At 40.2% G+C, this 16,233-nt stretch overlaps 1 protein-coding gene across 5 annotated transcripts in view; it reads right to left on the bottom strand.

The window, feature by feature from the left end:
• Positions 1–5,567: 5,567 nt before the first annotated feature.
• The window catches only part of NAP1L4 (nucleosome assembly protein 1 like 4), a 28,994-nt gene continuing 18,328 nt past the window's right edge, over positions 5,568–16,233 (bottom strand). For 2 of the 5 annotated variants that reach the window (XM_074842647.1, XM_074842648.1), the window contains 5 exons: positions 16,073–16,095; positions 15,322–15,441; positions 15,018–15,047; positions 13,632–13,688; positions 5,568–6,847 (listed from right to left, as the gene is read on the bottom strand). In XM_074842647.1, coding sequence (XP_074698748.1) covers positions 6,809–6,847; positions 13,632–13,688; positions 15,018–15,047; positions 15,322–15,441; positions 16,073–16,095 — 269 coding nt within the window. In that variant the 3' untranslated portion in view covers positions 5,568–6,808. Of the gene's footprint in view, positions 6,848–12,432; positions 12,471–13,631; positions 13,710–15,017; positions 15,048–15,321; positions 15,442–16,072; positions 16,096–16,233 lie in introns of all 5 variants that reach the window. The other 3 variants (XR_012625472.1, XM_074842649.1, XR_012625473.1) reach the window with 3 other exon arrangements.

Genomic DNA, 16,233 nt, shown 5'->3' with positions numbered 1-16,233 from the left:
TGCCATGTGTGGGGAGGGCTTGGTTTGGCTTTGGAGGGCTTTCTGGGTTTGGGGTTTTTTTAAGCTGTTTGCTGCCCCTTTGATGTGCTGGCTCTGACACCAAAAAAGCCGATTGCATCTTGCCTGGGGGTGCCGGGACAGGATCCGAAAGCGCTGGCAGCATGGCTGGGAGGCAGCCAGCTTCGATCTGCTCCTACCAGTCACCCCAGAGCCCCCCACTAAGCCCTGCCAGCCCAGGGGGATGACAGGCAAGCCCCCCCAAACCCTACTGTACACCATGTCCAGAGATCTCCTGTGGTGCCACTGGCATGCTCAAAGGGGGCTGGGCCCCCCCTCCCCTGCACCACCACCCCCTTTAATTAAAAATTGAAATCATGTAATTGCCTCTTCATTAAAACCAATTAAAGCCCGGCTGACAAGGGAGGAGGCGGCACATTTTGCAACTTGCCACAGAGATGAGAAAGCACACACTGCAATTATGGTGTCTGTTTGCTTTGCCTTCACCCAATGTCTTCATCAGGGCTGGCTTTGAAATCGGACCCCGGGTGAAACGGCGCTGGCGGGTTCCTCGTGCCCAGTAAACCCTGCATACTGGTTGGGCCGGGTGCTGGGAGAGGCTGCCGCACGCCTTGGTGGGAAAGGGAGGCCAGGCCACCTCCTCTTCCTCCTCATCCTCCTCCTCCTGCCCTGCACCCACAGACAGGGCCAAGTGCAGAGGAGGGATGCTGAGGGGGATGAGGGATGGAGAACAAGTCTGGGGGGGCAGCAGTCCCCATGCCCAGCCGAGGAGTCCCCCGTGCCAGGGGGGACTCTGTCTTTTGGTCTCCATCTCTCAGGGATGCTTCAAAGCTGCCAGTGGCTCTTTGCTGGGGCCAGGAGCGCCCACATGGGCAGGTTCAGTCCCAAATGAAACAGGGTATTTGCAGTCTTTTCAGCTGGGGGAAAGGGACCGTAACCCCTGGTCCTCAGAAAGCACAAAATGAAACTGGGGGCTGCGGGAGGGAGGGCTCCAGCCCCTCCTCTCCTTGGCCAGGAGATCCCGACACAAGCCAAGCCATGTCTGTGACTGCAGGAGTTTCCAGCCAGAGAAGTTCTACCAAGTCTACAGGTGCAGAGACGAACACACGTGCAATGCTGCGGTGTTGCTGCGTGAGATGCCGGCTCAGTGATTTACCCTCTTGCTGCCCGGCTTTGAAACGTCTGAGCAAGCAGCCCTTGAGAACGCTTTGTTGCACACACCGCACTTGCCTATGTTTTGACCTGAACTGTGCTTATTAACCTCTTTTTTTTTTTTTTTTGGTATAATAACAGTCCAGCGTTCTTTGTAGGTGATCTGTCTTCAAAGATCTCCTTTTTGATCTTTTCATAGGCTAAGCAACAATTCATCCTATATAAATCTCAGATTGAAGGTACATAATTTGTTTTTCCCTGCTTTTTTGAAGCGGTAAGAGATGAAACGGCTTAGGGGAATGTCAGCAGCAGTTATATCTTAATTGGTTTTTCTCTGCATCAGAATGCCTTGAACTATTCACTTATGTGCAGGAGTTCTACGTGACCTTTACAGCAAGTGCTTTAACTCCCCTAACAAGTTATATGCCATCACCAACTTCAGGAGTTTGCTTTGGTAGTGTCTCCAATACTAATTTTGTACCCAACCCTCCTTCTCGCATGCTCCTTCTGTCCAGGCAAATCAAAGAGTTTGAAATGTACCTTAAATCAGGAGCATGAAAAGGAGGAAGGAAGACTAGACCACTGGGTGAAATAAAAAATAATATTAAAAAAGGAAAAAAAACCCCAACCCCTCCTAGTGTGACCTTACCACTGTTGGTCAAGTGGGCATTAATGCTAAAACACCGAGGCAAGTTCTTTCTTTACCCCTACAAGGTGGATGAACTTAACAACCGCGAGAGTGAATTTGCTTTGCTGAATTTGCTTAACAGCTCACAAGGAATATTTGCACAGTGCAAAGATTTGCATCGGTGATAGACCAATGGTCCTTCTTTTCCAAGATCATCCTATGCTGTTTGGTTTCTGCTCCAAGCAGGGACAAATTATTATTTTATATATCTTATTCTGTTTCCCCTTTGGGTCATGTTGCATGAGTGAATTCCTTTCCCTACCATTTGTCTTCTCTTCAGCCCTTTTCTTAAGCTGGGTTATGTTTAACTTGCAGATGCTGGGGGCAAGCAGGAAGGCAGGGGCGAGTCAGAGAGAGGCCACTGCATCGCTGACGACATCTCCTTTGGGAAAGCAGAATGTGCTAGGAGGGCTTTTTTTTTTTTCAGCACGGGACTGTTACCCTGAAGGTTTGTACAAGCCAGGAGGCTGCGCAGAGCAGCACTGGCATTTGGCGCACACGCTTGCTGGGTTGTATTAACGTGGTTTGGCATCCCCAGGAGGTGTCCGGATTCCCACGGTAAAAACCGGAGGTTAAGGTGGCTTGTGCAAGAGGTGAGCGTGCTGCTGGGTGGAGCGTGCGTTTTTGCTTGTGTAATGGTGAGGTGAACAAGCAGAGAGGAAAGCCGGTCTAGAAACAAAAGCTGGCACTTGGCAAACAGCTCAGCCTTCATTCACATGATGCTTCGTTAACAGCACACAGGCTTGGATTCTTTAATTTTTTCTCTTTTTTTTTGGATGCTTGTCAAACTGGAGTGACTTATAGCGTTTATTGGGCTTCCTGACCCTGGCCCGCAAGAGGCTGGAGATATTTAGGACAGCAATGTGAGCACATGGGAAAAAAATAGTTCTGCCTGCTATTAGTGTGATGACTATAAATTGTTTGGGAAAGGGAGGATGAAGGTTCTTCCATGCACAGGTCACAGCTACAGAGCAGTTTGCACACTGATTATAGTGAAAAATATGGGCAACAAAGGTAAAAAATGTGAGGACTTCAGCTTCTGGAGAGGAGTCCTGAACAGATACTATATTGACACAAAATCAATGCCTCCCAGACTTTATTTGGGAAATAATACAGATATTTATCTGTGGGAAGAGGCAGAGGATAAAGCATGAATGCAGCATATTTTTTTTTTTTTAATACATTGCCATTTACTACAGGCTATCAAGAGATGATTTGCAGGAGCCCAAAGTAAACTTCATGTTTTTCCAAAAGCCACAAGCAGACACAAAAAGCCACTGGAACAGGTGAAGTTTAGCGATGGCAAGGCTTTGGGGCACGTAACACATGCTCCAGCAGCAGGAGAAGCAAGTCTCCCACCTAGCTGCATAATCCACTACTTATAGGCTCAACTAAAAGGGATGTTTCTTCCATTTTCTGGCTGAGCTGTAATTGTTTCCAAAAGGGTTCAAGCTAAGATGCTCCAGAACAAGGTGCAGATTTCAAGCGCAAGTTCATAAGGTTATGTGCTACCTCAGTGTAACGTCAGGCAGCCAGGGCATGTCTCACGTCTTAAACTCACCTCCTGAATCGCCGAGCTCGCAAGGAGTGAGCGATTTCCTCGTGCCATAACTCGTCTGACCTCTTCTTACGCGCTCCTCTCCAGCGTGGGCCTCCTCAGACTGCGCCGTGCTGAGCTGGCTTCCTCGGCAAGACCTTATTTGCTTGAGGAACTGCCGTCAAGGCAACATTTAACTGAGGATGAATTTATTACAAGTCTCCTTTATTTTAAAACAGGAAAAGCCTGTTTAATAAGGAGAGTGGAAACACACAGAGACCATTTTAATTTTTCCAGCTACCACACATCCTAACCAGATAGCAAACCCCAGATAACTGAACATACTGAAATTGGACCGAAAGCTCTCAGTTATGTCGAATACCAAGCTCCCAGGAAGGTATCCTAACGCTGTGCAAAAGACTCCCGAGAAACCACAGCCCGTCCCTGATTTTCAGCTAGAAGCAGAATACTTGCCATTTGTTTCTGTATCAGATAGGGCAGCAGGGTTGTACCTCCAAGGCTTTCTTCCTAGACATCCGAGGTGCTGAGAAGCTATTAATCATGCTGCAGCCTGAGCAGGCGACACGCCAGATTAATCTCGCTTGGAGCGCTTCCAGCTGCTTCAACTTTCAGACCCAGAAATGGAGCTTTTTTTTTTTTCCTCAAACGAGAAGCTACCAACATGAAGACTGCATCAAAAGAGCGTGTTCCCACAGACTAAACTTCAGTTTCTTTTATCAGGTTGCTGTGATGGTAATCAGGCATATATGCATGTAGACTCACTTTATTTGGTATCACCTCACCATTTTTAAAACTTCCTGCCCTAGTTTTCCATAGAGCCCCTAACTTGTCTTAAGGCACAGTCTTCAGAAAACACCAATATTGACGAAAAATTTTCTTTTCCAACAGTTAATCACTCATCTCCTTTTTTGCACACCCACGCTCCCTGTATTTTATCATCCAGCCTGGGTTTGTCCAGCTGTGACATTCTGACAACCAACCCATACTCTTTTCTGCTAAAGAAATGAGCTGAGGCGTTCAAGTAGCTGTTAGTTACTTTTCCTGTAGAAAGTCTATAAATATCCATCTGAAAACGTTAAGTCTATGAAATGCTCATCTTTGCCACCAGCTAGATCTGTAATGGCAAGAGCACAGCTGGGTTTTGACAAGATCTGTTTTCTGTGTCGACTGGCATTAACTCTGCTTTAACAAATCCCAGCTCAGCTTTCCCATCGCCTTCCTGAGGACGAACATCTCGCCAGGCAACTTTGCCACCCACCCATCTCATTTGCGCTCCCTGAATACTGGCACATTTGCTCTACGTGTTCTGGAATTTCCCGTTTTCTCAAAATTAAAGTTAGCCTTTCGGGATTTCATGCACATAAATTACTTCGGTGTGCTAATTTGCAGATGTTTATCTCCAGGCAGCAGCGCTCCTGTTTAACCATGTAGTAGAAAGTACTTCTTTAGGATGAGGGAACTACCATTCAATTTCTTTTGATAGAGAAGGAAAAAAGGCTGGTCAAATATCTCTATTCGATGTGTCTGGCACCCTTATGAGCCAGTTTGCACACATGCAAACTCCAGTCATTATTCCTCCCCTTGTCTGACGTGCCCTTACACTGTTCCCTGGGCCTGCTGTACTACACTACAGTCTAACAACTGGTTACAAAAACTATTTTTTTTCTTTTAAACTAAAAGTCCAGAACCTATCCCCATTCCTGCCTTAACACTACAGTATGTCACCTGAGCACTATCTCTACACGTTTCCTGACTACAAGGTAGCGATGTGGGGATATCTTAACATGTCATAAACCATATTATGCCTCCCAGCACCTCATTTAGTCCACGACCAAACTGCATAGATGTGGAATCTTTAATAATGACACTGCCTCCTAAAAAACCCAAATCCTACAAAACATTCCAGACTATTTACTTGCAAATTGAGGTTTGTTCTGGTTTACATCAAAGAACCCCGTAATGCAATATTTACAAGGGTTTCCTTTCTTTGGCTTTTGACAACAAAGGAAACTCGCAGGACATTGAGACAAGAGCTGTGCAAGGCCCAACAGCTGGCATGGCCCTCATTAAACACCTCACCCTTCACTACCGAAAGCCAAAGGGACGTTCGTTTAACCTAGGAAACATTATGGACCAGACAGGCACCAACAATCATGTTTCACAACTTTAATAGAATATTCTATCTATTCTGTACAAATTGAAAACACCGTATTAAGTTACAAATGTGTAAGGTAAGGCTGGAGCACTCTACATGCCTGGTCACAGTGTTGATACAGCTGCTATTCAACTGCTGCCAGAGGTTGGCAATGGATGCTGAAACTAGAAACGTGTACCTGAAGTGCCACACAACAACAAAAGGTAGTTCTGAAGACTTCAGCGCTTTAAATAAAACAAATTGTGGAATGGAATAATTTCAGTGTTGCAAGTAAGACACCAAAACTTCAAATTTATTGAACCGAATTTTGATAAGTTTCCGTGTTCATAGTGAAAGGTCCTTCCATGCTGGACACTAAGCAATAAGACTACTGGAAATTTTCTGGTTCTTTGGCTGCAACCCACTTCCATCAACAGCAACAGTTTGGCCTTTGCATTTTGATCTTCATCCAGAAGAGTTGTCATTTTGATGCAAGTTCTTTTCTTCCGTCTAGACTACTACATTGAGACCAATTCAAATGATTTGTTTTACAAGTACCCATAGTGTATGCAAAAGAGGAAGAAGATTTTCAAGTATATTAAAAACTATTAAAAAGCACTAGTTCTGTCAAAGTACTTACAAACATGAATAAATAAATAGTAAGATGAACAACTAAGTCTCAAATATGACACTCCTTTCAATGAAGTAAAATTACTTCAATTCAATTGGTTTTACTGAGATAATAAATATGACATTTAAAGCTGCTCAAGCACTAGTTCAATTTGTAGGTTGCAAGAAACATTAAAAAAGGGGGGAAGGAACTAGCAAAAAAGTCATATTGCTCTATCTGTTTCAGCTACCATACATGTAATCCATTTACTTTAGCTTCTTAGCACATTGCTATTCCACAATTTTCAATGTTTAACAAGAAAATGGATAATCCTCACTTGGTAGTCTGGACTATTCCCCTATGCATAGGGCAAAAGGCTCTAAAGGCCTACTGACATAGCTACAGTGTACCAACGGCTGTAGAGTGTGCTTTATTTAAACCTCATATTTCCCAAATGCATTGAAGTTGCCACTGTACATGTTAAGCAATAAAGAAAAGTTAGTGAAAATCATGCATTTCAAAACAAATTAATTTTAAGCATTGTTAATAAGATTGTGCTGCAGCGATGGAATATCCTGAACTGCAGGCCAGGTATCCAAGTATTTGTTACAAGTTGTTCAAATATCACTTCCAAGTGGTATTTCCTTATTACTGTTGTTTGCACTCAGCAGGTTGGCTGGAATCTTTCTGTATAAAGGGAAAAAAAAAAACCAAACAGTTAAAAATCAAAATGGCATACGAGAAAATACTTCAACAAATAAAAGAAATTGGCTATGCAGTTCTGAATCAGCTAGAGATTTCGTTAGCACGCACAAAAAAGCTACATGTAAACTCCAGCTAGATAATACAGTCTGAACAGCAGTCACCGTATTTCTTGGGTCTCCCCCTGCCCCCAACTGCTTGGTACCCCATATTTTTAGTCTACATTTGTGTTCTTTACACTCCATCCAGTAGGCCAAGGCTCAAAAAAAAAAAAAAAAAAAAAATTGCAAACCATGCTACTCCCCCTCAATCTGACTTTCAGTTCCTATTAAACAGTTTAACAATAAACTGCCACCTCCTCACTAACTAAGGAGGGAGGAAGGCAGGGAAGGTAGGCTGCTTATTCTGCAGCACGTTTGAGTTCTTCCTTAGAAGCCTTGCCCTTTCTGCTAAGGTGATAAAAATGTAATTAATGTGTTGATTTTTTGTAGGTTCTGCATCACCAGCAGGTAACTATTCAACAGTTTAACACCAGGCAAGAAGTCCACATGTTACTCTGAATATGTAAAAGTAGAAACAACTTCATTAGGTAGTAAAACAACTTCCCCTTTGGCAAAAGGAAGTGTATTTGGGAAGGAGAACAAGTACTCAAACAGCTAAGAACTTCAGGTTTTACACTGTACTTCTTGCTTTTTTGTTGTAAAACAGGATTCTTAAACAGGAGAATTCACCCAGTGTATTTCCTGTTTGCTTCTCCCTTTATCATTCTTAATTATAAACAAATAGCAGTCAGAAATCTGCTGAATTTTATTAAAGAAAAATACAGGTATAAAACATGACACCTTCTATGTCACTGACTGCAAAATACAATGTTTCTTAGTAAGTATCTTAAAGAAGAACTTTAGGTGTTTCATTATAGATTCAGTAACCAAGACCTAAGACCACTTAAGCATGTTGCCTGTAGTAAGGAAGAACAGGTGCAACTAGGATTCCTTATCATAAATTTTGCCCTTTATAATCTGCACTAAACCCAGACTATTTTTCTCTTCCCCACCTAAACTGATTTAGGGTTACAGTGGTCACTATCACTCCCACTGGAAGTCTGAATTAAAGCCAAATGCTGCCTCTTCTGCACAGATACACATAAGAACTTTCAGAGTATCTCTCTGCGGTTTTCCTCCCCCAGCACATCTGGCTAACTTCAACTTTGTACTCTCTCATCTGCCTGGGGTTCCAAATAACACTGGTGTGAATTCATTTTCACTGATCTGGGACTAAATACAGCATGAATTCTCTCTTGAAGAGAGGAATACATTTATACAGAACACAAAATTAACATTCTCAAAAAAAAAAAAAAAGAAAATCTGACTGCCACTGGTAATACATTGTATGCTATTCCTTTTCATTTAGAGGGTGGCAAAAAACAGCAACATTTTTATCAAAAAGCTTTCCAAAAGTATCTATTTTTCTTATAACTGCTTTGTATTTTGAACGTGGCCACAGAGTTGTGCTGTACAGCATCACTTCCCCTTGCCCATGCACTCTGGGTAAGAGCCATTATCAAGTGAGAAACCCATTATTTATAAAGTACTTAAAAATCTTTCCATCTTGCTCCTTCCTTCCTATTCACCTGCTGTATTCATATCAGACACATTTAGGCTGACCACTGCAACCATTTCAGCCAAATTTTAATGATCAACCAAAACCCTTGTATTTTCTAATAAACTTCATTATCCTTTCTTTATATTTATCTTTATTTCTGTAAACATTTAAATCATATTATTGCATATAAATATGCTGTAGAAAGTCAGTCACAGAGATTACAAAGTTCCTTCTTAAGGACTTTTCAGTGTTGATTACTGTTTGCAGACAAAAAAAAAGTACAGTTTAAGGGTTTAAGGGGATCTTGGATACAAGTCAGTTGTTAGAGAATTCTGAGAGAAATACTGCTGGTTTATGCAATTTTTAGCTTACAGTTGAAGGCATATTGACCTTGACCATACATAAAATGTTTAAGCAGGCCATAAGTAACAAGCCAGTATCTCAGATCCAGATTCCAACATAATCAATTTTCTTCCACCATTTCAATAGTACAGAGCTGCTCTTGTTGAGGAAGCCAGCACGTGAGCTCTACTGCCTTCAGCATCAGCCTCATATAAAGCATCTCACAGTCTAATCCCAAGGTGACAACAGCACAGATATGACTACAATTTTCTTCAAGTTACAGCTGCCCCATCAGGCACATGCATGCTGAAACATATCTTTGGCCTCTAATGGCTCCTGTAAGATCAGGGACCAGACCTCAAGCTGCGAGTGTGATCGAGATACTACATCCATACTCCCTCAGCAAGGCTTGAGCCTGCTCTTCCCGCAGTGCCCTTACTGTTGGTGATACTTGGTCAGCCAACCACTACCAGTCCATTTATTTGCCTAAGACAGACCCTGCGCTATTTATCTCCCCATTCTAGCAAGATTTCCATTCATGCTGTATTTCCCTAGATTAACTTCCCAAGATATCTTAGAAAGGCAGTGAAGTGCACTGGGCAGGCAATAAAGACCAGAGAGACTTTAACTGGCAAAGGTGAGGAGGAATTGCATCTTATTTTAAAAGAAATTTAGCAGCAAACACGTACTGAAGTTCACTACCAGCGCTAGAGACAAGATTTCTTCTTGTCATAAAGAGATTCTCTATAGTAGTCATGAGCAATGACTTAAAATCATATGAAAACTGGCAGATTTTTTTATTTTTACATCTCTACAAAGTATTTAATAATATTTACTTATTCTGTGCAAAGAGTTTAAACTACTCTGGGCCTTGAGGCACTGTTCCAATGGAGATATACAAGCTAAATAAGTGAGACTCCCAGCTATTTTTTCCTCTTTTACTAAGAAGCATCAATATAAAGCTTTTTTGCCACTGCCTCTTATTTATTGCATCACTTTCTCAGAATTTAAAAAAAACACCAAACAAACAAACAACACTTGCTACAATGGACATAAACTTTTTTTTTTTTCTGGCATTTGATTACCCAGAACAATGCAAGAAACTTGAACTAATTAGCTGACACACAGACCACTTGCTCAGACATCAGCAATTACATCAGCTAAACTGTATCAGCTGCTCATGGATATAGAGGGGACACATCAAATTTAAGGAGGGAATTTCACCTAAAATTTGCAGGGTCATAGGGCTAAAATGGAGAAGAAAAGGAGGTCCAAAGCAATACTGCTTTTGGGACTTTCATACACACAACCCACTGCATCTACCCATCCAATCAACTGGGTGTCCTAGAGAATGGGGGCATAAGCCCAAAGTCCCCATGCCATTTATCTTAGCAATTTAATCCTTTCAAACCAGATCTTTTTCACATAAAGTTACTGCTGAAAGAGACACTGAATTTCTATTCATCTTCAGTGTTTAAACAGATTTGGCAGGATACATTCCTAGGTGATTCAAAGAGCAATTGAACCTTTACCGCCTTACTTCTACAAATCACTTTTTGGGAAGCTTCCCATCCACTAAAGTAGCCGTACAGGCACAGGCAGCCCATCAAGATCTCGTCTGACTCCCAGACTTTGCTGCCAACAGTGGGATCAATGCAGGCAGTAGGCACTAAAGCTGATGTCCTTTCCAGCAGAGAAGGAAGAAAGCCTTTCAGTATTTCAAATGTCTTACTATGAAATAGTCCAGTTAGCAGTCCTAAAGCTAAACCTTATCTTTGTTCATTTTCTAATCTATGTTCTCAGATGAGAAAAAGCAAGGATATCAAATATATACATGGGATTTAAACTCAGAGCTAATTGGAGCTAAGCAAGTGGTCTGAACTGCCTCCTCCCCAACTACACAGAACGCTTCAGAGGTTCTGAAAATGACTTTGCTGCTAACAGGCCCTTCTGCCACTGTTACTTAAAAGATAGACTAAGCACCTTGAAGCACGTGCAGTCTCTCCCCGCAGGAGCTTTTTAGTTCATAACTCAAAACAGCATTCTCTGCTACCTTGTCTGCCACTTCAAGTCGAGCATTGCGTCAGTAACGTGAAATAAAGGCAGCTAACAGAACAGGGCATACAAGCACATAGGAAAATATACTGGACAAAACAAGCTACATTATCTGGTTTTATAGCATCTTCTGAAGCTACTTCCAATCAGACTGCTCAGTCTTCCAAAGCCGCAACTTGTATGTAGTGCTTTGTGTAAGAGATGATAATGATCTGGTTTGAACTGAACAACTCAAATGTACTTAAAACTGACAGGAGTAAGAGGAAAGAAGGAGGAAAAGTTAACAAAGCAGGAAGTGTTGACATTTACGTAGCAAATGTAGTACAACAATAAAGGAGGAGGTAATATGGAAATGACCTAAGAGGAGAAATTGGATTTGAAAAGGAAAACAGACCAAAGAACAATTTTTTTTGTGTGTACAGGAAAACTATTGTAAATCTAAGAAATCTAAGAAATAAGGGGAGGGGAGGGAATATAACACTGAAAGGTAAAGAGTGGCAGAGGACAGGGAAAACAGGACCAGAAAATGGGACGAACAGAAGAAGGAATAAAAAAAACCAGGGTTAAGTCTTAAAAGACAAAAAACAGAATTCCAAGTTGATTTAAACTGAGGCCAGTGGCTGACAATTTTTAATTGTAAGAGGGGAAGACAGCTGTGTAACTGCAGACAGACTGCAGCAGGACAACACATAAGCTGTTGTGACAAACAGATGTTCTACTACTGCAGGTGAATAAACAGTGCAAATATGTTGAGGCAGGGTGGATGGCTTCTCAAAGTATATCAGATCAGAAAAAACGAACGAACGAAAAAACCCCACCACAGCTCAATTTTGAGTTTAACAAAGGCAAAGAAGTGCATTATCTATGCAGAGAGGGAATGAGTTAGAAAGATTGCAGCTTCTCTTAAGTAATGATACAAGCCTAAAATACATATGGAGCCTGCTGTTCTTTATGAGGCATGGGATGAAAGGTGAAAGATGACAGCACACAACAGAAGGAACTTTTTCCCCCCCTTCTTTTAAATAGACAGATGAGCAGGAGATCAGTACCTATTCAGAATCACAAGAGCTCAACAAATAGGCCTTTAAGAGTGACTGCCTCTGTCAGGCAGCATAAATAAGAATAATGCTGGAAAAGACATACTAAGTAAGCTGATGACTTACAAGAGATATTTAAGAAATAATTTGCAAGTACACTAGAAACAGTAAAGAGATGCAACATCAAATCAGAAACACGGAAAAAATTCTGACAAGTCTCAGTATCTTTTCTCATGCGTACATAAAATGCAGTTTGACTGCTACAAAGGCAAAGCAGAAGTTGTGCCAGGAAGACAGAGATCATTCTGAAAAATCTAATTTAATTTTATGATTCAAAGGCATTTATCTCTATACGCATTTCTTTCTATTTTTTACTAATAAAACCTAAACTCTGAAGTCACCATTTCCCCATTTCCTTTCCCCACACAAGAAAAAAAACCAAGAAATGAGACAGAAAACCCTAGAAAACAAACTACATTGCATGGCTACAAATGGGACTCTTGGAAGTTAGGTATGAATGGAATTCCACCTTACCTAGAAATGTATGAATGATAAACAGACTTAAATTACACCTAAATGGGAAAAAATTGAAAGGAACTGTCAGCATGAATGAAAAGTGAAATGTACAAAATAATATAGAAGGCAACAACCATAACCTTCCAAGATACCTTAAGCTTTTTTTCTACAGAATACCAAACCCTGTAGAAGGGTATTTGATACCTAGCACAAATATACTTTGACTCAGAACTAACATTTTGTTTCTCAGCTGTCCAACTTTTTCTCATTACAGGTACACCACTGCATTTTGATCCTGCAGAGCAGTCAGAATACTCATTTCTGCCACTCTAATCCTGTTTGATCAATCTTTCCACAAGACAGAATTTTAGTATACGGTATTTCTCATTGAGGAAAACCAAGCTCAATTCTTGATGTGGTGACAAAAAGCATTTATTAGTGATATAGTGATGCATATAAAACTCTACATCAGAAGACTAACATGTTAAGCTGCTGTTAAGACATTCATCCAGAGATCAAGCAGTTTCACATGCCTTCCACATTTGCATCTGTGCCTTTATAAAAAACTGATGTTTTAAGAACTAAATGAATGCAAGACTGTCATCACCGAGTCCCAGCCTCACTAAATGTAAGCATTAACTTTACCATGACTGAAGGACTGAAAAATACCTATCAGAACGAGCACTAACCCTTAAGGCTGAAATTTAAACCAGGTCTTAAAGTTTAAAATTCAAAGTTGGGGACTAACTTTTTTTTGATTTCTAGGTAAGTACATGCAGAGTCTAACCTGCAGCAATCAGGACAACCAGAAAGAACAATTTAAAAAAAAGAAAACAAATAAACTAGCTAGTTAAGATTTGTCAGACTAATTCTAAGTTGAAGTCCAGCCACAGAATATTTGAATATGACCTTTCTAAAGGAAAAATATATCATGATTATACAGAGATACCATTAAGACTTAAAAGGCACATAGTTCAGAGGTTATCTTTTCTTGGTGCAGGTTGGAAGACAAAGCCTACATTTTCTCAATTTATGGAAACATTAACTTGCCTTTTAAGAGCAATTTAAGTGCTGCAGAAGATGAAAACATTGCAGTCAGAAGCTAGTGTGGTTTCTGGTTTTTAATAATTTATTAATCTTTCATAAACTAGTATAACCTTAGTTACACTGCTCACAATTATAGGCTGTGTTATGACTAAGCACACAAAAATCCCTACCTTAGGATCACTCTCTGCATCTTCCTCTTCTTCTCCCTCCTCTTCCCCCTCCAACTCCTATGACAAAATAGAGATAAACTAACAGAAATTAAAACGGGTTAAAAGTGCAACTTTTTGTAATGGAGAAAAAACAAAATAACAAATTATATTACCACTGTATTCCAGAGTGTTTCAGATGTCAACATTAAAACTACTTGGGCTGACTTAAAAGAATTCAGCATCTTCAAAATCTTAAAGCAAAATCTTTAAAAGAAGATTTAAAACATAGATTAAAAAAATTCAGCATGGCTTAAGGCAACCTTCCTACATAAGTTGCTGCAGTCTCTCAGCAATTTTTTAACTTCTACCTGACATATTACTTGGAACTTTACAGTTCTGGTAATAAGTATTTATGTCTAATTTTGTTCTTTGTCTTGACCTCCTTCTAAAGGGTCTTTATTTGGATTACTGTGAACAGGCTATATACTTCTGCACAGAATTTTGCAGTATTTTCGCACTTTGTTGTACACATGCCTACATCCATGTAGTAGTATCTGGCACTGGACACAGATTAAAAATACATGCACATTTCTATCAAAATCCAGCTTAAAAAATAAGAAAACGTTTAATCACTCAACAGCCTAAGCCCAGGAGTCTGTACTGCAACTTGCAAAGAGAGAAAAGAGACTGCATGCTGAAGGCTGCCAGTTCACACCAGACCACCAGCTCGATAACTTCTGATGTATTCTACTATGGTGAACTCAATGACCGTGAGGTATGTACCTTGAACCAATTAGCAAGAACACCACAGTAAACGCAGTAAAATAAAAATATAATTATCCGTAAGGGATATTAGTTAAGTGTGGTATCATTTAGTGGTTTTGTGCAAAGCCTTTCACAGTATGTTTGTATTTATACAACACTACTGTAAACGGACCAGAGGTCTTGGTAATATGAGAAATTCCAGCCTAAATTAAGCCTTCATCCTGAGCAGTTGCATGTTCTCCCTTTTTTACTTTACGCTTAGCAAGGCCCAGTCTTCAAACTTATGACAGCTAAAAGCTGACTGCTGAATTCCACTACTGCAGTAGTAACAGATATTTAAAAATATGACTAAAGGTTCATGCAGCACCCAAAAAACCCCCTCATCCTTAATTTTTGACTCATGTCAGAAAGCAGCTTTCAAAATACTAGAAAAAAACTGGATAAATGTTCTTGCAGAAAGTACTTGCGTGAAGAGAAAAAACTGCCATAGATTTTTTTAAGTCAGGAATGATGAACTTGGAAAGACATATCATACACAAGAGCATTTACAAACAACTATTTTCTGCTCCATATAGGACTATTTCTGGAACTGGAATGCAGTAGGTAATTAATTATCTATAAAAGATACAGTATGCATCTCACCTCCTCTTCACCTTCTTCACCTTCTTCAAACTGAAAAACAAACCCAAGGTTTTATTAGCTCTGCTAATATTTTCATAAAAATCTTCTGCAGTAATAGGTAATATTTAAACAAAGTAACTGAAACTAAAGCCCTTCCAGAAGCAAAGATTAACAACTCACAGCAAGTTGAATCTTTCCTATTCCTAATCTCTTCACATTTTTTGTTATTCTCACGTAATTAATAGCACATACTAGTCTAATCAGACAAGGAGAATATTTCTATCTACATGGTGACTAATAAACAAAATGCTGACAGAATACATACGTTATCATCATCCTCTATAGCTTCCCCAGTGAAATAAAGCACAGCACGAGGGACTATCCTTTCACGGAAGAAGTGTCCGATTTCAAAATCTGCTGCTAAAGTAAACTCTGAATCTTCATCCTGTAAAGCAAATCAAGTTTTATTTTTCTACTAAAAATGTGATGTGCTACAGAGGAGTGTAGAGAAGTAGTTAAAAGTTACACGTTTGAAACATCACACTCATCAACATCAACTTTCAGGTCAGATGTACTTTCAGTATACTCTGTAACAATAAAAGAAATACTGCAAGTCTAAATTCAGATTTGCAGAACTGAGATTTATTTTAAAAGCTTTCTACATACAAGCTACTGGTCTGCTGAAACACCTTTTATGAAAAAGGCTCGTGTAGACTTTGCTGGTTCTGACACCAGATGCTACAGAATTGTTCAGAACGCTTGAGACAGATTTTTATTTAAAAAAAATAAATCAGGTATCAGCTGTAGTGCTGAGTGACTAGAGAAAATAATGACCTCTTCCCAGCAGTGATCATTATAGATGTATTAGATCAGCAAGACACTTAACAGCAAAGTGTCAGTGCATTAACTGGAGAAGCCAACAGTATCTTGCATTTCATCAAGATGAAGCTCAGCTTTGGCAAAAGCAAAAATAAAGATAAAAATACACAGTACTTAAGAAAAGAATCTGAATAGTCACTAGATACGTTTAGCAAAAAAGATGTGGCAATCGTGCCATTTCAGAAATGTAAACTTACCAATGACTCTCCATCACCAGACACTGCAAAAAGAAAAGACAGTAAATTTAAGAAAAGTTTGTATAGTCTAGCCCACCTCAATACTCAAGATAACAAAACACAGTATAAAGACCTTCTCATACCAGAAAACACTGGGGTTATAAAGTCTTCAGAAGCTAACT

Source organism: Strix aluco, chromosome 16, assembly GCF_031877795.1.
Source record: "Strix aluco isolate bStrAlu1 chromosome 16, bStrAlu1.hap1, whole genome shotgun sequence".
In the NCBI taxonomy this organism is placed as follows: domain Eukaryota; kingdom Metazoa; phylum Chordata; class Aves; order Strigiformes; family Strigidae; genus Strix; species Strix aluco.
The sequence above is the reverse complement of the archived record's forward strand: the minus strand, read 5'-3'. Positions and strand labels throughout refer to the sequence as shown.